The 21,429-nt window shown below is 55.6% G+C and overlaps 1 protein-coding gene across 1 annotated transcript; it reads left to right on the top strand.

The window, feature by feature from the left end:
- Positions 1-386: 386 nt before the first annotated feature.
- Positions 387-19,719, top strand: MICALL1 (MICAL like 1). Its single transcript, XM_086468987.1, has 16 exons — positions 387-532; positions 6,588-6,636; positions 8,512-8,653; positions 9,756-9,859; positions 10,578-10,714; positions 13,040-13,620; positions 14,147-14,210; positions 15,306-15,691; positions 16,031-16,509; positions 16,970-17,104; positions 17,427-17,553; positions 17,880-17,970; positions 18,350-18,423; positions 18,786-18,900; positions 19,209-19,255; positions 19,576-19,719. Exons 1-16 carry the CDS (start codon positions 387-389, stop codon positions 19,695-19,697), a joined length of 2,799 nt encoding a protein of 932 aa, XP_086325113.1. The 3' UTR covers positions 19,698-19,719.
- Positions 19,720-21,429: the final 1,710 nt, after the last annotated feature.

Consider the following 21,429-nt stretch of genomic DNA (forward strand, 5'->3'; position numbering starts at 1 on the left):
GAGCTGCGGAGAGCCACGGGGCTGCCTTCCTAGGGTACCGCCCTGGCCCCTTCTCTCCCCCCGTTTCCCACCTGCCCCGCCGGCCGCTCGGGGCCTGCCTCTGCCCACCCGGCTCCCGGCCCTTCCCCTCCTCTCCGGGGAGAGGCTGCGGCCGCTCCTCCCTTCCGAGGGGGGCGGGCGGGCACCGGCGAACCCCGGGCAGAGAACGGGCGCGCCTCGGCCTGCCCCCCGCCGCCGTGTGCCCCGGGACCCTCAGGCCCCGCCTTCCGGGGGGACCACGCCCCATGGATGCCCCGCCCATCCGCCCCGCCCCGCCCCGCCCCTGGGCTCACGGCGGGCGGGCGGCGGCGGCGGCGGCGGCGGCGGCAATCGGAGCGGCCGCCCCCATGTCGGGCCCGCGGGGCGCCCTGCAAGCCTGGTGCCGCCGGCAGTGCGAGGGGTACCGCGGCGTGGAGATCCGCGACCTCAGCACCTCCTTCCGCGACGGCCTGGCCTTCTGCGCGATCCTCCACCGGCACCGGCCCGACCTCCTGTGAGTGTAGCGGCCGTGGCGCTACAGGCCGCGCCGCACCGGCCTCGCCTCGCCTCGCCTCGCCTCGCCTCGTCCCGCCGCGCCCAACGGGGCGCTGAGGGGCCCGGCTCCGGCCTGCGATCGCTGAGGGCAGGAGGAGGAGCTGGGCCGGAGGTTGGGGGGGGGGGCGGCGGGAGCCCCGTTTCTGAAGGGGCCGGGTCGTCAGTGCCCCTCTGCAAGGCGGGGCGGGGGGCTTGCAGGGAGCTGGGGGAGATGGAGGGGCCGTAGGGAACGGCTGGCCAGGAGGGAGAGAGTCTCCCTGTGCGGGACGCGAGGGGGTTTGGAAGCAGAGAGTGGGGCAGCAGCTCTGTTGCCTTCTGAAATAATTGGGTGTGGGGATGAAGGATGCGATGCCATGTTTCAGCGAGTGGCTTTCTGACCCGGGCTGGGAGACCCATCAAGGTCAGGGTTAGCAGGAGCCATGTGGTTTAAGGCCGAGGAGAGCCTGGGAGTGGGCTAGGTCTGGCCTCCAGTTAGCCTCTAGCTAGCATACTGGTACTGCCCAGCTGGGAGTGGTGCCTGTCAGGGAGGTGGCAGGGCGCTGGCAGGCACAGATATATTCCTGGCTGCCAGAGGCAGCCCCTCCGAAATATGCAGAGCCCTGGACCAGGTTGCTTCTTGCATTTGCTTCCAGCTTGTTTTCTGTGGATGCTGCAGTGGGAACAAGAGGTATTAAATGCGAGCTGGGATATCTAGCCTTGCTAGCCCCGCCTGGCAAATGGGTTGGAGTTCAGTTTCCTCCATCGGCCTCCCTTTCTCAAGGTGGCTCTGAGGGGGAATGTGAGTATCAAGAGGTAGCCGGGTGGGTTTAGGATTGCTTGGGGGCACGGCGGGCGTCAGGCTGGAGAAACTGGCTGAGCCACTGGAAGGAATCTGCCCCGACCTGCCGCCTTAACCCTGCGTGCCCCCGGCGTTGCTGGGAATCCACCTCCGGTCTGCTCTAATCTTTGGTAGCCCTCGGAATGCAGGTAGGCATCGCCCCACCTTGCGGTCTGCCTCCGGCGTGCACGCACTCCCCACCCGTCAGCAAAGCCCGGCGTGTGTCCCCTGTCACATTATGGTCCGGGACTGCTGGCTCTTCTTCTGAGGTTGCCTGAATTGACCAAATCCTCTTTTCTGAGCTGGCCCCAGGATGGCCTTTTGTCACAACGGCAGGCAGAGGATGGACAGTGACTCTACCACAGAGTTGCGATATCCATGAGAGGGCAAAACAGGCCCATGTTCGCACAAGCAGAAGCTGAACAGGTAGGCTAGAAAAGGAACTGCTGCCTGACGTGTTTCAGGTGGCTGCCACAAAACCCTCAGTGTGGCGTTCGGGAGCCACTGAGAACCTTACGGTGGTTTTACATCGCTCTGGGTCTTGAGGGAGCTGCATGGTCTTGTGTCATGGCAGCTCCCGGGCGGTATGGCTCACTGTGACCAGCTAGGATAGAGCCTCTGAAAATGCTCCCAGTCACAATGCTGCTGGAGTGGAAGAGGCAAGTTAAGGACAGGAACACTTGCAATTAATGTGTTTCTGAATTTTTAAAAAATTTTTTTTTTTGTAAGCGGCACAGTAACTGGGAATGAAAAGCAGAGGTTCAGCAAAAGCTTACAATAAAGATCGCTAAAACCAGCTGATACTTTCCCATTAACCGTATTTACCATCCCATTAAGCAGCAGCCTCTGCTCTTAAGTTGTCAGTGGGCTTAAATCTACTCCTGGCAGATGTCCTTACTAAATGCTTCACAAGTCCTCTGCACGAGCTGTATTGTAGAGACAAAGCCCAGGGCCTTACAAGGACATGGCATGTTGTAAAAGGATTTTCAGAGGGTGGTCAGGGGAGTAGCATCATTTCATCTGATTCCAGCTTCTTCAGCCTGTCCTGATTTGGAAGTGGGAAGATCAGATCAGAGGCAGGGACCTGACAGCAGAGGAAAAGCGGTTGCCTTTCTTTTTGTCTAAAGTGCTTTCAGCCAGCCTGGTAATGGGACTTGGCAGGGATCTGCGAGTACGTTTCTGACCTTGCGTGGGTTTCCTTTGTGCGGGGCTCTCCTGGCCTGCATGAGGCAGCTGCACTGCTCCCCAAAGGCTGAAGTTCCTCTGCACTCAGCTCCTTCCCCGCTTCCTGCTGGCTTCCCCTTGGGTCGCAGAGGGGAGGAACGAGCACATCCGTACAAGAGCTGAGCTGGAGCTCTGTTCTCTACCTGTGCGACGCTGCTTCTCGGGCACCCTCATCCTCTGGGATTTCTTTTGCTGCTGTGGTGCCTGTTGGTCTGTCCTGGTTGTCTGGCCCTGCCCGGACGCACCCCTGCTGCGCTGGTAGGTGACACGCTGGGGAAGAGGCTGTCGTGAAAGGCTGTACGGGTAAGTGAGGCTGAGGACAGTTTTCCCCATGACCCCTGGTTTGAATACAATCACCTTGGGATAAGGTAGGTGGTGTTGGGAGGATGCTCCCCTGGAGAGTTTCGGAGCAACTTCTGCAGAGCTCTCGGAAACATTAGAGAGTTTGGGATTTTTTTGGAAAGAAGTAGACTGGAAGTGCTCAGTGTTTACTGAATAGGCTAAATGTGTCTTGAACTGACCACCAAGGATGAGGTGCTTACCTGCGGGACCTGTGTGTTGAACCGTGAAGCTGAAAGTCCCTGACCAGCTCCACTACTATACACACCGTGCTTGGTTTCACTGCCTCTCTCTCCCAACTGGGGAAATGGGAAACCTGGATTTAGCCTCTGATTGTGCTGCTGGCTGTGTGATCTTGAGGCGAGACATTTAATCTCTTCTTTTCCCTTGTCAGTTAAGCTGGAAGCATCCAGGCCAACTTCACAGTGGACTGTGGGGATTAATGAGTTTGTTTGCTCAGTGCTCTAGAAATCTAAAGCACGAAATTAGTGTTTACAAGGCATTTGCCACAGCTTAGTGAAGCAAAAAAGTATCTTTCAGCGTCCCAAGCTGTGCAGCCTCCCCAGAGCTCAGAGGAGGTTCTTGGCATTTGGGAGCGAGAAGAATAAGAGAGCATGGCACATGCCTTTCCAGTGCTGAGAGAGATGGAGGCTCGAGGAAAACAGGAGATGAGAGCTGTGCATTAGAAACGCTGTTTTGTGTCCCTGGAGCCGTGGGTTCAGTTACAGGCAGTATCACAAATCTCATTTGTTCCTTCCCACGTACTGCCTGCATTTCCCTGACAAGACCTGGAAGGTTGAAGGGCTCGTTATGCAGTGCTGCCGTTAAAGTGCTCATGATTTATATTTGAGGAATCCAGGAATTTGCTCTGGTTTTAGCTGTACAACGCACCCTTCCCCCTTCCCTGGGTCTGCTGCACTCCCTGGCAGCTGCCCTAAACCCCAGAGTGCTTAGTGGCTCTGTGTGTATCTAATTAGGTACGCGCTTGGGATGTTATTTGTGTGGAAATATTACTCCAGGATATGCTATGACGCTGGGGTTTGCTGAGTCAAGACAGTTCTTCAGCTGGGATGTCCAGAGTCTTGCCTATTCTTACATCCGATCCCTTGGACTGTTGTCAGGAGAGGAGCCTGAGCAGGGCTGGATGAAAGGCCGCTGAGATTAGGGCAAGGAAGTAATGTGACGTGCAGCCACGCATCACGGAGCTGCGAGATGGCAAGTTCTGGTCTTTCTGCAGAGGAGGCAGTTTATGGAGAGGAAAGGGGTATGTTTGGGGTGACTTTTCCCCATGCCTGAGAGGCCAAGCTCCTTGCATGCTGGTACAGGGAGCGTGCCCGGAGCCACAGGGATGCCACGCAACTGAGTGGCATGTGGGAGTGCTCGTGACAGGAGTGATGGAGACCAGCATGGTTCTGCTTTGCTTGCTCGGAGAGGGAGCTGGAAAATGCAGTGGAGAGGAACTGAATAAACTCTGATCCCATGGGCCTCGTACTGATGGACTTCAATATCTTGGGTAAAAGCTGAGAGTCTGCCATCCCACATTAGTGGAAAAAAATCTTCTATTCCCTTGCTGCTTGGGGGGCCCCCCCTCTTACCTCTTGAGCTTCACGTCCTCTCTGCTGGCATCTGCTTTCCCAGGCACATTTGCCGTGGTTTACTAAAACAGCTTTGGTTTGCTGGGGCGGAGTGGAATGGACGTGATGTTTTGTCTGTCAAAAAGCACTCTCCCAGCCCAGGCCACCAAGGAGTCTTCGAGCTTCCAGCTGCACCACTCCCATATCCTGAAAGTGAGGGCATTCAAAATGAAGGTTATGAGTGTTTAGAGGGCAGTGGATATATCAACTTTGCTGTCATCGCTTCTCCTGTGTTCCCAAGCTGCTATTTTCTTTAAAAGGAAAAAAAAAAAATACAGCAAGGTTAAAGGAGTTTTCTAGGCGAAAAAAAAAAAAAAAAAAAAAAGACTTAGGGGAAAAACATCTCCCGGTGGAAACTAGTCATAAATAGAAAAAAGGCACTAGTTTTCACATCAAAGCGAAGGCTGCGGCTGAAGCCTTTTCTCACCAGTGTGTGGAGACAGAAGAGTTGCCATATTTTGAACAGGCTGAGTTCTGTGCCTGTGTTTGCATGAGCTGTCAGAAAGGTGCTTAACAACAGAGCTGAACGTCCGTCCCATCTTCCGTGCATCTGCCGCGAGCGGCTGCGGCTTCATTTATCTGGGAGGAAACGGCACCAGCAGCCTCTGGCTTTTGAATGGAGGAAGTGGATTTTTTTTATGGTGGTGCAGGCAGCTGGGAAAATCTTCCTGAGCTCTTCACGGACTTCCTCTGCACCATTGGGGAAGGCGTGCGAGGGGCTTTGAGAAGGGGCCGGTTGCCCTGCGGTGCGGCGCCGGGGCGGGTTGGGTCGGGGTTGCAGGAAGAGGCAATAAAATCCAACGGGGGATGGAGGAAGGGAGGCTCCCGCAGCCCCTCTTGACAGGCGCATGGCTGAGGGTTCACCGCCTCGTCCAATTCCTGCACACCACCTTTCTGGTGGGGATACATTCCCCCCCCCCCTGCTCTAATCTTTCTGGGTTGGTCTCCTGAGCTTTGGCACCTCTCGCTGGGCCGTTGGGGTGGCTTCGCCCGACCCTAGACCTCTCTGGGCTGCGTCCTCTGTGAATCCAGCTCGCAGGCACACCGAGCTGCTGCGTGAGGTAACCGAGCTGAGATCCTTGGCAGGAAGGGGCTGTAATCAGTTTAGCGTGATGCTGTTTTCACACGTTCTACCCACGCGTACATGCAAAAGGCACAACTAACTCCTTCCTGTATTTCTCTCCTTCTGTTGAAGACCTACAGACCACTTCAACCCTCTACCCTCTGCTCCTCTGACAAAGGCAGTTTGTCGTTCCCTGTGGCTGGGCTGATTCGATCCCCTGAAGTGATCCAGGGGAACAAGTGAAATGCCACAACATGACGGGGTTGGGAACTGCTGGGGTTCCTCTCTGTGCCCTGAGCACGTTGCGTTCAGCAAGCTGAAGGGCTGCAGCCAAGGATGGTTTGCTGTGTACTGGGAGTGTTGGGGGGCAAACGAGGACAGAAGTGTGGTTTAAGGCCTGCTGTGTCACCCCAAATCCTGGGGTGAACTCACGTCCCTTAAGGTGGTGCAGGGAGGTTTGTCTAAGGACCCTCGTAGGAGGGAGAGATATAGCACGGGTGGCTCTTTCTCTTAAGGTGGGGGATCTGCTTCCCCATTCTTCTTCTGCTGTTGTGCCAGTGGCCTTGGAGGGGCAAGTTCAGGGTGATGTCATGCACCCTTCAGTGCAGCGGTGTGTGGTGCTAATTGCAACGTGGCCCCGATATTTCTGCAGCCTTTAATCATGAGGGTAGAAGCAGCAGGTAGCAAGAGATGGGAATGACATTTTAATTGCCTAGTCGGTACCCATTCGGGACTTGCTTTCTTTTTTTAATTGCAATTTCCCTTTGGTTTCTTTGTCCCTTTACAACATGAAATCTGCTTTGCCAAGGTTTTGTTTATCTAGGGTCTTATATGTTGAGTTGTTGTAAGGTTGGCTGTCCTGGGAACCTGTGTGTGGTGGCGTTGGGGCACGCTTCCTCTGCATCTCAGGTGGCTTTTTTGTGCTTTCTCATTTCAGAGACTTTGATTCTCTCTCCAAGGATGACGTCTATGAGAATAACCGCTTGGTGAGTCCCCGTTATGCAGTGCACAGAAGGAAGAAGGGACATGAGAATGACTTGGTGGAGGTCGTATAGTGTGGGAGGACTTCGTGATGGTGGTGAGGGTGTAAAAAATCTGTGTAAGTAACAGGCAGGAGATTCTCTGGAAACGTAAGGGAATCTGAAATGTCAGCTTCCAGCCTGAAGAGAAGATGGTTATCTTGATAGTTGCCAAGACATTTCAGGTGAACATTAAAATGGTGCAACATTTTCTTGACCTCATCTGTTCCAGACTTGCAGGCAGTGGAAGCAGGGAGCTAGTTTTACTCCAGGCATAAGCAGAGAGGAAGGTTGTGCTGGCCCTAGGCTGGTCTGCAATGTGCCTTTCCTGCTTGGGATGGCTAGAGCAGGCAGTGCGGAATGAGGAGATGCCCGGGCCAGGGGCCAGGGGTAGGACAAAGCAGCAATAGCCCTGGGGTTTTTTTTTGCTGAGAGAAAGACCTAGTTGCTGTAGCCTCCATCTGATAGTAGTCCATGGAGAGACATGGGCCATCACCTTCCCAAGACGAGTTGAGCTGGGTCATTTGGGTTTTCAGGATTAGGCATTTCCAGTTGGGTCTAGGCCACATGCTTTCCTAGAGCAGCTGGCTCCTTTCAGCCACTAGCAGCTATCTTTTTTCCCATTCCAGAGCCACACAATGGGTTTCTTGTGCTATTAGTGACCCCTAAGCTGGGGTGTCTCCTTGCTCCCTGCTGCTTGCATTCTTGTGTTCAGCAAGGCTCAGTCCAGAGAACCAGTGTAAAGCCAGGCTGAGCAGAGCTGGGTGTCCACAGTGGGCATTTTACACCCCCCATTACTGCAAATACCCATTTTCATTTATTTCTTCATTCCTTTTCTTTAGATCCCACACCCTGCACAGCATCTTGTGCCCCAGAGACCGGGCACCTTCAGTCTTTACCCACGCCCTGCACCTGGTACCTCACCATTCAGTGCCCACACCTCTCTCATCCCCTCCTGACTTGCTTTCTCTTTGGTCCCCGTGTAGTCTCCCATCCCCCCCCCCCCACCTTGGAGATCAATGTGGCTACTCTGCCCTTGGCACAACAGCAGGATGGCCGGCGCATAGCCAGTAATCCACATGCACCGCTACGTGGGAAGCTCTCAAACAGCTATTCTCCTCCCTTCACTCCTTCCTTTGAAGTAGCCATGTATGCAGTTGTAGGAGCCGTGTGCTTCTTATCACAACGCCCTTGTCGTTTCGGCTTGCTGAGACACAGAAAAGTACTGAAGTGGCTTGTGCATGGCAGGCTGCTGGCTGTTGAGCTGAGGTGGCTTTGTTAACTGTGGGAGGGGAAGGTGTGGCACCCCAGAGCATGAAAGGATGGGCAGAGGCGATGTTTCTGTGGGGTGAGCATTTGGGGTGGCTGAGGACACTGCTCAGTAGAGCTGGTGTTTAGCTGTGTGGCTGGAAGTGTCTGCCAGCCCTAGGCCCTTCACAGTGCCAGCCAGAGCTCTGCCGGGCTCTTGTGTCAGGGCGCCGGTGGTGGGTCTGTTTCACAGGTTGAAAAAACACTGGATTTTTTTCCAACGAAAACCGAGGCCTCCTGAGAGGTACCCTCCCTGTCTCAGTGCAGCAGCTGAATGCCAAGGCCCCAGGTGGGAGTTGCAGGGGCACAGGCAGCTGGAATGACTTGGAGGAAAGGGCAGCTGCAGCAGCTTGTTCCCTTGCTTCTGATGCCACCTTTCCAGTCAAGTGGCATGCCTGGGAGCCTCTGTCCATCAGCGATGCCATAGGCTTACTCATTAACCTTCCTCAGGTTCCTTCCAACTTGGGTTTCTCTGTTATTTTTCAGAGAGCATCAGTTTTCTCTCCTTAACACCTCTCTGTGTTGTTCCTGCAGGCCTTTGAATTGGCAGAGCGGGAGCTGGGCATCCCAGCCCTGCTAGATCCCAATGACATGGTCTCCATGAAAGTCCCCGACTGCCTCAGCATCATGACTTACGTGTCTCAGTATTACAACCATTTCAACAACCCCAGCCAAGGTGAGTGTCCTCCCACCCCTCTGGCTTCCAGTTTGCCCCCACTTGAGTACAGAAAACCCAGTGTTACCTTGTGCTTCCTCCTTCCTATGGCAAATGGAGCCGTGTGTGTTTGTGGGGAAGGGGAGAGGAGCAGGTAGTACCTGCCTGTCCTGGATCTTACTGGTGCCAGTGAGGAAGGCCTGGGACAGGGGGTGGAGTAGGGTGAGGTTTCACAAGAGGTGGGGAGTGATTTAACAGCTCAGGCTGCGGAAAGAGGAACGCCTTGTTTCTCCTCCCTCCGCGCTGCATTCCTGCCACTTGGGTTGGGCCACCACCCCTAGTGCTTATCAGACCCCTTTGTGATCTACTTTAACCCACTACAACGGGAGAAAGCTAGATAGGCAGCCCGCCTACCACAGCTAATTTTTATCACATCGGTAAGTGTGAAGCGACTGGAGAACAGAGGGAGGGGAGCCAGGGTGGAGAGTCTCAAATCAGCTCATACGTCCTTGCAACTGCAACCTGAGCTGAGTGCTGCTCTGAGACACCTCTTCTCCTGGGTGGAAATGAGGGCTCCAGGTCTCTGCTTCGCTCTCTAGCCACGACATCAGGTAAATCTCTTCCACGTGCGTGCAGTTTTCCAAGGGTGCTGGCCTCCCAGCCAAGGCCTTGCTGGGGATTGGTGTGTTGAGTGCCAGTGCTGATGGGCAAGGGATGCTTCGCAGACCTGCTGACAGCCTGGAAGCCCTGGGGCCCGGTGGGTCACAACAATATATCAGCAGCTACCCAGGGTGCTCTGGGCTTTAAGCATTGCTTAGGAAGGAAGCCAAGCAGCATTTGATGAGTAAATCCAGTCACAGTGAGAGGCTGGTGTCCCTGGGCCGCAGAAGGGGATCCACAGCAGGGCCAGCCTCTGACAGCCTCGCAGCTGACCCATTATTAGATTGTGTTCGTCTCTTCCACCTAAAATAGGCGCTGAAGTGTCCAGAGCAGCAACTCACGTCCTGTGTCACAAGGCTCGATGGTTTTTTTTGGTTTTTTTTTTCCCCTCCCCTTCCCCCACATGGGTGGTGTGAGTCACTGCTCCTCTGGGTGCCTGATCCTCCTTGCCTTCTGCCTCCAGCCAGAGTCCCTCCACCTATGAAGCGCCCGGCCGCTGCCTCTTCGCCTCCTCTGCTGTCCCACAAGAAGCCCGTGGCTGTGGTCGAGAGTCCCCCAGCACCACAGGTACCTAATTTCTTGATTTAAAGCCAGCCTGAGGCAGTGGTGCTCCCTGTACTGCAGGTGAGGAGACAGGAGAGAGCCTGTCGCAACAGGATGGATCTTTGCAGGAGGCTACCTGTGTATTTTGGGGTGGGAGGGGTGTTTGAGATTTTGGTGCCTTGGGGGACCCAGCTGAGAGAGTGATTTCTCTCGAGGAGTCTGTGGACTGAAATTTGTCCACAGCAGGCAGGAGGTTAGATGAATTGGTGCCAGATGGTTCCTTGAGCCACCCACAGCACAAGCACCCTCCTTCCTATGGGAGGATAACCCTGTAGATGAGGAAAGAGCAGGAATGTGGGATCAGAAGAGCAGAAAAGGTTTCTTTCTTTCTTGGCCCTTTATTTCCAGTTTTAGCAGATGTCTGGGAAGGCACATTTCCCAAAGTGCTAGGGGGCACCTTTTGCAGGTCCCTACTGTCTGGGGTTTAGATTAGTCCCTTCCACAGCCCTTCATCCCTAGATAGGGACAAGGCATCTTTTGGAGCAGCCCCTTCTAATTTGGGAAGAGGCAGCCTGCTTGTGCCTGGAGTCAGGGACAGCTGTCCTGTGCATTGTCAGCGCCTGAGCTGTGCCACAAGCACTCAGCGATGGGCCTTGCACAGGGAGCAGCTGCTCTGGAGGAGCCGCGGGCTGGGGAGCCCCTCGTGGCCCCCATCCTGAGCTCCCCATGCGTTGTGTCTCAGGACGATGCCCCTTCGGACCATTCGGAGCGGTCCCAGCGCACCACGCTCAGCAGTACCTGCGCGGCCTGCCAGCAGCATGTCCATCTGGTCCAACGCTACCTGGCTGAGGGCAAGCTCTACCACCGCCAGTGCTTTAGGTATGTTCTGGCTGGGCCTGGTGGGGTGGCCGCTCTCCTCTGCGACCTGGAGGTCTCTGGCCAGCTGCACCCCATTTTTGTGTGTCTGTGCCCTTGGGCAACATGGAGCATCAATGACAGTGCTCGAAATGAGGCTGAAGAGGGTCCATGTGCCAGCCAGCCACCTGTCCCAGGGGTCAGACTAGCCCCTTGTATCCAGCCCTGTGCTGCTTGACACCTCTACTCCCTGCCTCTCCTGCTCTCTTTCACTTTTGCACTTCACTGAGTTGGGATCCAAGCCCCTTGTGCTTCTCCCATCTCCATAAACCAGGATGCTCTGCCTCTTTACCACCTGCCCACCCAGAACCTCCACCACCACCTTCCAATGAGGTCTGAGCCAGGACATCATCCTACAGACCTCCTTCCACCTACACTCCACATCCTCAACTGGATATACAGGCTCCCATGCTGCCTGGGGTGTTGCTGAGCTCTCAGGGGAGCATGTGGAGAGCTTCAGACTGTTCCCAAACTGAGGAATGAGGGATTAGACGTCAGCAGCTCTGTGGTTACTGCCTGGGTGCAGGTCCTTACCTGCAGCACCTGTGAAGTCATTTCACTTTGCTTTCCCTGCTCTGATGATGAAGGCATGAGATCTCTCATGTGGGCCACAGGACAAGAGCTGGCAAGTGGGCAGCTGGAATATTGAGCCACTGGGAAGATAGGGGAGGCCTTGTTCACCTGTATAAACAATTCCTGCCTAAGCCAGCTGAGGTTGTGTCATAGAAACAGCATTTGGAGGAGGGAAGCTGAGCTGGGGCCCATCAAGCTTCTCATCTGCAGCTGGGGCAAAAGCAGGAGCTTCGGCGTGCAGGCGCAGCATTGCTTGTGGGCCAGGAACAGGAGAGGTGCCATGTCCACTTTGGCACAGCTCATGGTCCTTCAGACTGGGCAGTGAGATCCTTTTAATGTTTCCCCTTCTTGGCTTTTCTTAGCTTTTGGTTGGTTGTTTTTGTGCTTTTTTTCCCCTGCTGATTGATGGGTGCTGTTTGGTCAGGACTGTTTTCTGTGGATTGACGGAGGTAAAACCAAAACAAACCTCTTTCTCCCCTTGTCCAAACTTGCCACCTCTTCATTTCATTATACCCCTTCTCTCTAGAGCCCCTGCATCCTCATGCTTCTGCTCTACATTTCAAAGGAAATCCCAGTCGACTGGATACCCAGAGCAGAATTTCTCACCAAAATTATCTGCTTGCAGTGGAGCGCAGCCAGCTGCTGCGAGCGCCAGGTATTCAGACAAGAAGGAACAAGCTTGGTTTTCATGCGAATGCTTGATCAGCCCCTTGCCCTTGGCTCTTTCACATATGCCATCTGCCTCCTTTCCCAGGCGGAAAAGGGCTGACTTGACTGCCAGTCCTGTGTGTTACACTTGTGCCTGGAGGGCTTCACTAGGGAGGATTCAAAGGCCCAGTGGGGAAAGAGTGGATGATCCAAGGAGATGTGGCAGATGGTGAAGGACGGGGAAGCTATTACCCCAGTTTCAACAGGCAAGGCAGAGTGCAGGAATGGCCCTGCTCCGTCATTCCCTCGTCCTGCCAGCCAAATGCCGTGACCCTGGTGGGGGCCGTGGTCCGCACCAGCGAGGGTGAGTGTGAGACCAGGCTAGGCTTGTATGCTGCTTCCCCTGACTGCTCTTCAGGCCTCCAGCGCAAGGATCTCCCCGAGTTGGAAGTGGCATCATTTTATTTAATAGTCAGAGTTTGGGAGGGGGGTGGTGTTTATTTTTCCCCCCCACAAACGTGTCTGACAGTTCTTTAACTCACCTGGATCTTTGGTCCCCGCAAGGCAGCCTGTAGCCTTGCTGTGCCAGTTCTGAACCAGCTGCTCCCTAGTTCCAGGTGGTACTCCTTGTTTCATGTCTGTAAATGGCTGATCCCTCTCACCCTCCCAGGGCCACCTGTGATCTTGTAGCCCTCTCTCCTGTTCCCCACCAGCTGCATATTTTCCAGGAAAAGTGTGGGTTTCTACTTTTCCAGGTCTGGAAACCATGCCATATCCCAGTACCAACTGTTGCACTTCTACATCTATTGAATCCTTTCCAAGTTGAAGGAGGGACCCAAGTGCACACAGTGTTTGAGTTGTGAACTCCCCGTGGGTTCATACAGTGGCATTGTGATGTTTCTCTGTTCCTCTGCTTTCCCGAATGACTTCCCCAAGACTGTACTAGGATTTAGTAGCAGGGGTGGGAGCTAACTCCACATCCCTACAAGGATCTTCCAGGTGTGTTGCCTTCCCTGAGGGGCAGGATGGTGTTCCCCATCTCACAGAGCGCTCTGTTCTTGTTGGCAGGTGTAAGGAGTGCTCCAGCACGCTGCTCCCAGGGTCTTACAAGCCTGGGTCAGAGGCGGGGACTTTCGTCTGCACGCAGCATCGTGGCAAATTGGCCATGAGTGGGAAGGCAGAGAGGAGGCCCAGCCCAGACCGACGGTCGCCAGAGCTAAGAACTGAAACTGAGGCTGGCGGCGTGGGTGAGGGTGCCCTTCCCGCAGGAGCAGAGGTGGGGAAGGACGATGGTGACTCCCTGGAGAGCGTGGCAGAGACCCATATGCCTGCAGAGGGGCTAGGTGGCCCAGCGGAGAAGGACAGCACATCCAGCAAAGCAGAGACAGTGATGCCCCTTGCTCACGCAGGCAGCGGGGCGTCCATCTCCCCAACTCCTCCCAGACCTCCACTTCCCAGCAAGCCTGCAGGGCTCACCCAGGACAAAGCCAGCTCGGTGGACGGACAGCTCAGAGACATGCGGCCCACCCCCGCCCCGAGGAGGTCCACCGATGCATCAGCCCTCTCCCCTCCGACCTCTCACCCTGTCCCCCGGCCCAGGTCCACCCTCCAGGGCGAGAACAGCGAGTGTGGGCCTGGCATGGTGAACGGTAAGAGAGCGCAGTGGTGGTGGCAGGGGTTACCCTCCACCTCCCCAGCAGCTGAGGTGTTCGGCTGCAGGTTGGATGAGTTTCATTCCTTCTCTGCAGCCTGACGCCTTTCTGCCTCTGAATAAATCTCGGACACAGAGCCTTCAGTGGTCAGCCATCCCCATAGTGGGGAGAGCAGCGCTAGGTTTCACGCCTGCCTGCTCCCTTATATTTCTCCAGAGCTCTCCAGAGGGTGCTGCCAGCATGGGGGGAAGGTGGCAGTGCTAGAGCAGTTTGCAGGTGTGAGGACAGAGGGGCATGTCAGTTCTCCAGGTGCAGCTTCCGGGGTGGGGTGGGGAGAAAAAGGCAAAGGGGATGTTTGGGGTTGACTGATTGCACTGGCCGTGGGAGAAATACCATGAGGTCTTCAGAGAGTGGGCATAGCCAGCCTCCCGCGGGGAGATGTGTAAGAGGTGCCTCGTGTTGATTTAACCTCTTTCTTCGTGTCCTTTTGGTGTTGTGACAGTCTGACCCTGTGTCTTTCTAGGTAGGGTACCTGAACCCAGCCCCCCTGTCCCAAAACCCCGAGGGAGACCCTGCTCCTCTGATCGGTACGTCCTTCTGTTCGCAGATCATCTGCAAACCCCATAGCGAGGCGGGGCTGTGGGGACAGCTCAGCTGTGGTCTCCTCTCCCACCTCGGTCAGCCCCTGCTCTTAGGAGGATGTAGGCTATGATCAGGTCCCTTCCTGTACCTAACGGGTGCCAGCCCAGTATAGTCAGGCTGGCAGTGCTTGTCCGTACCTCCCAGGGTCTTTGTCTTTTACGGTTTGTAAAGAGTCTGGGGGCTTCAGAAAGGCGTTTCTGTGGCACGTGCAGACTGCCTAGTGCCTTCTGAAACGGCCCTGCTTGTGGGTGCTGGGAAGGTGACACTTGTCTGCCTTGTGGAGGGTTTGTCCGGGGAAAGATCCAGTGCGGGGACATTGTGAGTGCCTGGCTGCAACCTTTACATCTCCTGGGCTCTTACCCAGGAGCTCGCTGGTGTTGGGTTGTTCTTGCCTGCTCTTGGGGCAGAGGTTGTGCAAGCACCCAGTGTTTGCAATGGCCGAGGAGCAGGTGCGTGCGGCAAGTGATGGCCGCTTTCCTGATGAGCAGTGATTCACTGAGCTTGCCATGGGCTGTGCCCCCAGAGGAGCAGCGGTGCTTCCAGCCGCTGGAGTTAGCAAAAAGGAGTCTGTCCCTGGGACGCTTGGATAACAAGGTGACAAACAGCCCTCTGAAGCGAAGGAAGGGAGCATGACCACAGAGGACGGGTATCTGACCTCGACTTCCCCTCCATCCACAGCCTGGGGAGCAGAGCTGGGTGTAGGAATGGTGTTGGGGAGAAGAGAACAGCTGTGCCCATAAAGCTCAGCCTTTACTGCTGACTAGCAGATGGAAGCTGTACTACTCAGATCCCAAAATGCTGGGCCCGGCAGGCAAATCAGGCAGGCTGTGCTTCTCATGGCCGTAGGTCTGCCCGCAGAGAACGAGACACTTTGTGTCTGGGGAAGACTAGGGCCACCCTTGGATGAGGAAGCTGTTCTGTATGAGAGGCATCCCGCTCCATCCATCCTTTCCCCTAAGGGGTAAATCCCTCTCCCGTGCCTTGCCATCCCAGCTTGTCTTTGCTCCCTACCTCCTCGATCTCTCTTTCTCTTCTCCCAGGACTGGAGCTGCTGCGAGAGCCAAGGACCCGCCATGGATGGCCTTAGTGCAAGCAGAGCCCAAGAAGAAGCCAGCTCCCCCTCCTCCCCCAGGCAGTAGCCACGAGACATTGAGTAGGACTTCAGAGGAGGAGGATGGGGAGGAGGCGGGGAAAGCCAGGAGCGAGGAGAGTAGGTCTGATGCCACAGAGCCCAAACCGTACAACCCCTTTGAGGAGGAGGATGAGGAGGAAGAGGAGAGTGCTGCTGCCCAAAAGAGCACGCCTGAGCAGGAGCAGAGCGAGACTGCTGCCAAGCCTCTCCACCCCTGGTACGGCATCACTCCCACCAGCAGCCCAAAGGCGAAGAAGCGGCCAGCTCCGCGAGCCCCCAGTGCTTCCCCGCTAGGTGAGCTTCCCGCCCCATTCCCTTATCCCTCCTCCGCAACCCCTCTGCAGCCCCTTGGAGGCTGCCCCTTCCCGGGTGCCTCTGCATCACCCTGGCAGGCCAGGCCTTTATGCAGTGATGGTTGTGCTGGGGCTTGTGCTAGCCATGTCCTCTCTACCCACTGGAGCACAGCATTTGCAGGCAAGGCCTTTGTCCTGGAGGGTCCCTTCTGTCTTCTCTGAAGGCAGACAGACAGACACTGGTTCCCTTTGCACTCACCTTTGCCTCCAGTGTATACCACTATCCCTTCTCTCCTGGCTGCCCCCCTGTTCCTCCCTGAGCTCTCCCTTTGCTTTGCAGCCCACCACCCCATCTCCAGGCTGTCACACTCTGAGCCATCATCCTCTACCCCATCTCCAGCCCTCAGCCTCGAGAGCATCAACTCTGAGAGTTCAGCCAAGGTGCTGGGTGACACCGACGAGGCCTCAGTGCCCAAAAGCTCCTCCGAACCCACTGTCCACACGCCGACGGCCACCAAGATCTCTAGCACCGACACGCCGCTGGCCAGCATCTCCTCCAGCGAAAGCCCTGCTGCCCCAGCCAGCCTCTCAACCAACTCCTCCTTCTCCTCCTCCAGCGAGCTGGCCAGCTTCAGCGGGGAGGCGCAGCCCAGCACCCCTCATGCCAGCAGGAGCGTCTCCACTGGCAGCTTAAAGACCAGCCCCAGCCAGCTGCCTCCCAAGCCTCCTGCTGGGGCTAGCCCTACACCCATCCTTTTGGTTTCAGATGGGGGTGCTGGGAGCTCTAAGACACCCTCCTCGCCCAAGCCACAGCTGAAGGTGAGACGGTGAACTTCCTCCCATCCAGATCAGGGGGTTTTTCTTTCCCATCCATCACTCAGCTTGCCCCTTAGGTAGATTTGGTGTGTGACCCCTTGAAAGCAAGCCGCAGGCATGTGCTCGTTAAATGGTGGTTCTGCTCGTACTCTGCCTGCCCACGTGCTAAGAGAAGAGGCAGGATGTCGTGTGGTCGGAACAAATAGGAGGGGAACAGTGAAGGAAAATAATTCAGCATGTTTGGTAGAGAGAAGCTGGGGAACTGATGCCAAAGAGGAGCACGGCTAGTTTTTGCCCCGTGGCTAGGCTGCTGGTGGAGATCGCTGCTGTGTTCCTCCTCTAGGAGAGTGTGGGGCAGGATAAACCCTCAGGCTGCCCTGTCTGCTCAGTCCTGGCTGTTGGGATGCTATATCCCTTCCCTTTCCTGCACCCTTATGTATCTTTTTTTTTCCCCCCTCTCCAGTCTTCCTGCAAAGAGAACCCCTTCAACCGGAAGCCATCGCCTGCTGCCTCCCCCTCCGCAAAGAAACCTCCCAAGGGCTCCAAGCCAGTGCGTCCTCCTGCACCAGGTCACGGCTTCCCGCTGATCAAACGCAAGGTGAAAGGGCCGTTGGGAGCAGGGGGGCAAAAGCCAGCTCTGTACTATCCCCCAGGGCCATAGCCGTGCACCCACACCCTGCTGATGCAAGTGTGGGTAGGCATTGCGCAGGTGGCTGTGGGTGGGGAGGATGGTGTCTAGGCTAGACCCCGTTGATGGTGGCACCATGGTCTCTCTTTGCTCCAGAGTTGGGTGGGGATTTTGGATCCACATTCAGGTGGAGTGTTCTGTTGTCCCCCCTGCTAGTGTTTACCAGCGTTTGAGTTCCCCCTGGAAACTGGAGGTTGATGGTAATGGAAATCTCTGCCTTGTGGTTTGGCAGGTGCAGACAGATCAGTACATCCCTGAGGAAGACATCTATGGAGAGATGGATGCCATCGAGCACCAGCTGGACCAGCTGGAGCACCGTGGGGTGGCCTTGGAGGAAAAACTTCGTAGTGCTGAGAATGGTATGTGGGGTGGGCTGTTTGTGATTGTGGGGCCGGACGGCCCCTAGGGCTGTCCAGCCAAGGATATAGCAGCGGTGACTTCCTCCCTGCTGATGCTGGGGTTGGTCACAAGAATGGTCACAGCCATACCCTGGATGTGGAGATGTCCCTAGAGTGGAAATAGGTGGGAGAAGAGATAAGATCTCTCTGGGGCTCAGGAAGAGGCTGAGGTCAGGTTGGATCTTAGCCCAGTGCCCCTCTCCTGGCTTGGCAGAGCCCAGCCTGCTGCAGGGTGATGGGATCCAGCAGAGCTGGGGGTGGCTTTGAATTGTCCCTTTGCTTGGCAGACAGCCCTGAGGACAGCCTCCTGGTGGACTGGTTCAAACTCATCCACGAGAAGCACATGCTGGTGCGCCACGAATCGGAGCTCATCTACATGTAAGTGTGTGCGAGTGCTGACACACTTGTGGGGGGAGCCTTGTCTCAGCCCTACTGAAACTGTGCTTCCAGGGGAGAGCCTGACACGGCCTCCTTGCCTGGAGAAGGGAGGGAAGGAGAGGGCAAGCAGACAAATGTGTCCAAACACACTCAGAACTGACCCACTGCGAGTCACCAGAGCCCCTGCAGCATCTGCTTCAGGAAGGCCTTGAGCAGCCGGGGCTGGTCCTTGCTGGCACTTGACTCCCTGCCCCTTGGGCTGTACAGGATAAGATCAGCATCTCGGTGGTTCTTTCCAAGCTCACCCCGTACCTTAGGATGACGCTCTGCCTCTCTGGAGCCTTGCAGTGGTTCCCGACAGTGGCCCCTTCCCTTGTAGCTTCAAGCAGCAGAACCTGGAGCAGCGGCAGTCGGATGTGGAGTATGAACTGCGTTGCCTCCTCAACAAGCCAGGTAAAGCATCGCTCTGGGTGCAGTTACCTCCATTTTTCCTCTGGGTTTCATCTCCCCTCTGTCTTGGTGGGTCTCAGGCAAAGAGGGACACATCTCTAGGGATGCCAGCACAATCGGCCGGCTTTAGAACTGCTGCCCCGTATCATTGCACGCCCCAGCGTTATTGCAGGGACGTGCTCCTTTTGTCCCCTTGGGATGCCACCTACAGGGCTCACCCTCCACAGCACCGCTAGCCCAACTGGCCCTGCAGCACGGCAGGGTAGCAGGGGATCGTGTTAGGGGATCTCTGCCCTAAAGCTCTGAATTTCAGAGCTCCTTCAGCCATTTAATTACTTGTCCTTCCTCGGGATTTGGCTGGGTAGAGAAGGACTGGACCGACGAGGACCGAGCAAGGGAGAAGGTGCTGATGCAGGAGCTGGTGACCATCATTGAACAGAGGAACGCCATTGTGAACTGCTTGGACGAGGACCGGCAGAGGTGAGGAGGGTGGGCTCGGGGAGAGGGGAAAAGCACCACATGGGCATCTGGTGAGGGTGTCCCAAGATGTCCCTGTTGCTGACGTCTTTCCCAGGCTTACCAATTCTTGTCTCTTTGAATGCCTTGTGTGGGAAAGACAGGGCAGTACATGCAGCACGTGGGATTTATCCTGCTGGTAGCAAATGCTCACAAGACAGTGATGGATCTGCCCCTCCATGGCTTATAAGTAGGAGGTTCTCTAGCCTTAAACAATACAGCAGCTGTTTTCAGGGCTGAATTGCTGACCTATTTCCTGCTCTTTCTTTCAGAGAAGAGGAGGAGGATAAAATGTTGGAAGCCATGATTAAAAGGAAAGGTAGGAAACAGTCGGGAAGATTTTTGGAGTGATGGTTTCACTGCTGACCCTGGCGAGAGGCAGCATAAACCATTCATGAAATTGTGTGCAGAAGGAGAGATTGAATCTGTTCTGTGTGGGCTCCAGAGCCTTTCCTGTGGGGACGTTAAAGTTTGGGGCACAGTTGTGCTGCGCAGGCTTGTTATCACAGAAAGAAGCCTGCGTACAGTGGAGGGCTTTGATTCATGGCCTCTCACCCTTGCCCCTGTTACTATGCGTGCGTGTGTGTGTGTGTACAGTCATCAGCATCCCGCAGTAACAACCTCCCTTTGCAACCCCAGAATTCCACAAGGAGACGGAGACCGAGAGCAAGAAGAAAGGCAAATTCAAGCCCATGAAGGTGCTTAAGCTGCTGGGCAACAAGCACGACTCCAAGAGCAAGTCGCCCAAGGAGAAAAGCTAGAGCAGGGGAACACCAGGAGTGGGAGGGACGTGCTGCCCGACTGCCCTGGCCTCTCCGCAGCTGGCTGGGATGCCTGCCAGGGAAGGGAGCTTGTCTCCCTCCACTCACCTCGCCTCTCCCCCTGCTCCCTCCCCAGGCACCGGAGCTGCTGCCCCAGGGAGATGCCAGCCCTCTGCTTGGAGCAGGGGAGTCTGACCAAAGCACTCCCCTTCCCAAGGCTGCGGAGGAGCCTGACTGTCCCCTCTGTGAAGCCTTGCTAACACGGTGGGGACAAGATGGATTCGCTTTTCGGATGCATTACCCCATTGCGTGTTCTTGTTATTAACTGAGAAGCAAGCCAAGGAGTTTGGTGTTTGTGGGAAAACTTGCACTAACTGCCCCCAGTCCCTTCTCCCGCTCTAACTGTGACAGTTCCACGTGCCTCCAGCCTCTGCCAGGAGGGGACTGGGCCTGCCTGTCCCTCCCTGCCTGCCCGCTCTTGTCCCCTTCCTGTCCCATTTTTAACTTCAGGAGAAAACGCTGGCATTAGACTCAAAACTCTTTGGGTTTTACTGGCCTAAACTAAAATGTTAAGAAAACAGTCCTGCATCACAGGGCTCTGCAGCCATAGCCAAAAAAATAACTGGGGCCCTATTTATTTTGAGCTGTCCCCTCCCTCGAGCGCCAGGGCTGGGTGGGTCCGTTACAGGGCCGAGAGCACCCAAGGGGACGGTGTACAGCTGCTAGGACATAGCTCATGTGCTCTGCTCAGGACATCTTGCCCCCCACTGCTGCTAAACACCGCTGACTTTGCTGCCTTCAGAGGAGGGAGGAACATTCCTTTTCCAGGCAAGGGCAGAAAAGCTCAAGACTGACCCAGTGCCGGCAAGGGGCACTAAGCTTGTGCCCCTGCTCACCAGTGCCACCCTCGAGCTGCTGGGGAGAAGAGGTGCTGTCACAACTGACCTTTACCCAGCTTCATCTGTGTATACTTTAAAAGTGTGCAGGGGGTGGCTGGTTATTTTTTACACCTCCTTTACTAGATGAATTCAAACCCACCCTAAAACTTTTTAAACCCCTTATTTTATTTGTCATGTGTGTGTGCGTGTGTGTACATTGGAGGAGGGAATGGGGGGGGGGGGCGTTCTTCCAACCATCCCTTCTTCCTTCCATTTTTGTTTCCTGCCTTCTCCTCCAAGGCGAGGAGTTATTTATTGAATTGTTGGATTGGTCTGAATTAAGAGTTTCATGGGTGTTTGGTTGGTCAGCTGTTCGTCATGCCTTCTCGTTAGTAAATTAGACATAACCAGCCCCGAGCAAACTGCTGCAGTCCCTTGCAAAAACGCCACAGGCTTTAGCCAAAACACTCTTGGAGCAGTGCCTTGCAAGGTGGCTGGCGTAGCATTCTGGAAAGGGATCCTGGTTTCCCAAAACCTGAGGGACCTGAGCCCCTCCTCAATCCCAGCGTGGCCCCCCATGGCTGGGAGGTGGCAAGCTCAGCCCCGCGCTGGTGATGCCATCTCACTCTTGCCATACCCCAGCAGGCCGCTGAGGGGCAGCGCTAGGGGAGGGGAGATCCCAAAGCACAACTTTTCTCCAAGGAGAAACAAATCCGCTTTAGAGCCTGCTGTCATGTCACTGTTGCCAAAGGCCATCGGGATCGCTGCAGCCTGACACCCCTTGGCCCCATGCCCGGTCAGAACTCTTGATTTGTAAATTATACTGTACTAACTCCGTGACTTCCATTCACCTG

This window comes from Leptosomus discolor, chromosome 1 (assembly GCF_034619465.1).
Source record: "Leptosomus discolor isolate bLepDis1 chromosome 1, bLepDis1.hap2, whole genome shotgun sequence".
NCBI classification, from domain to species: domain Eukaryota; kingdom Metazoa; phylum Chordata; class Aves; order Leptosomiformes; family Leptosomidae; genus Leptosomus; species Leptosomus discolor.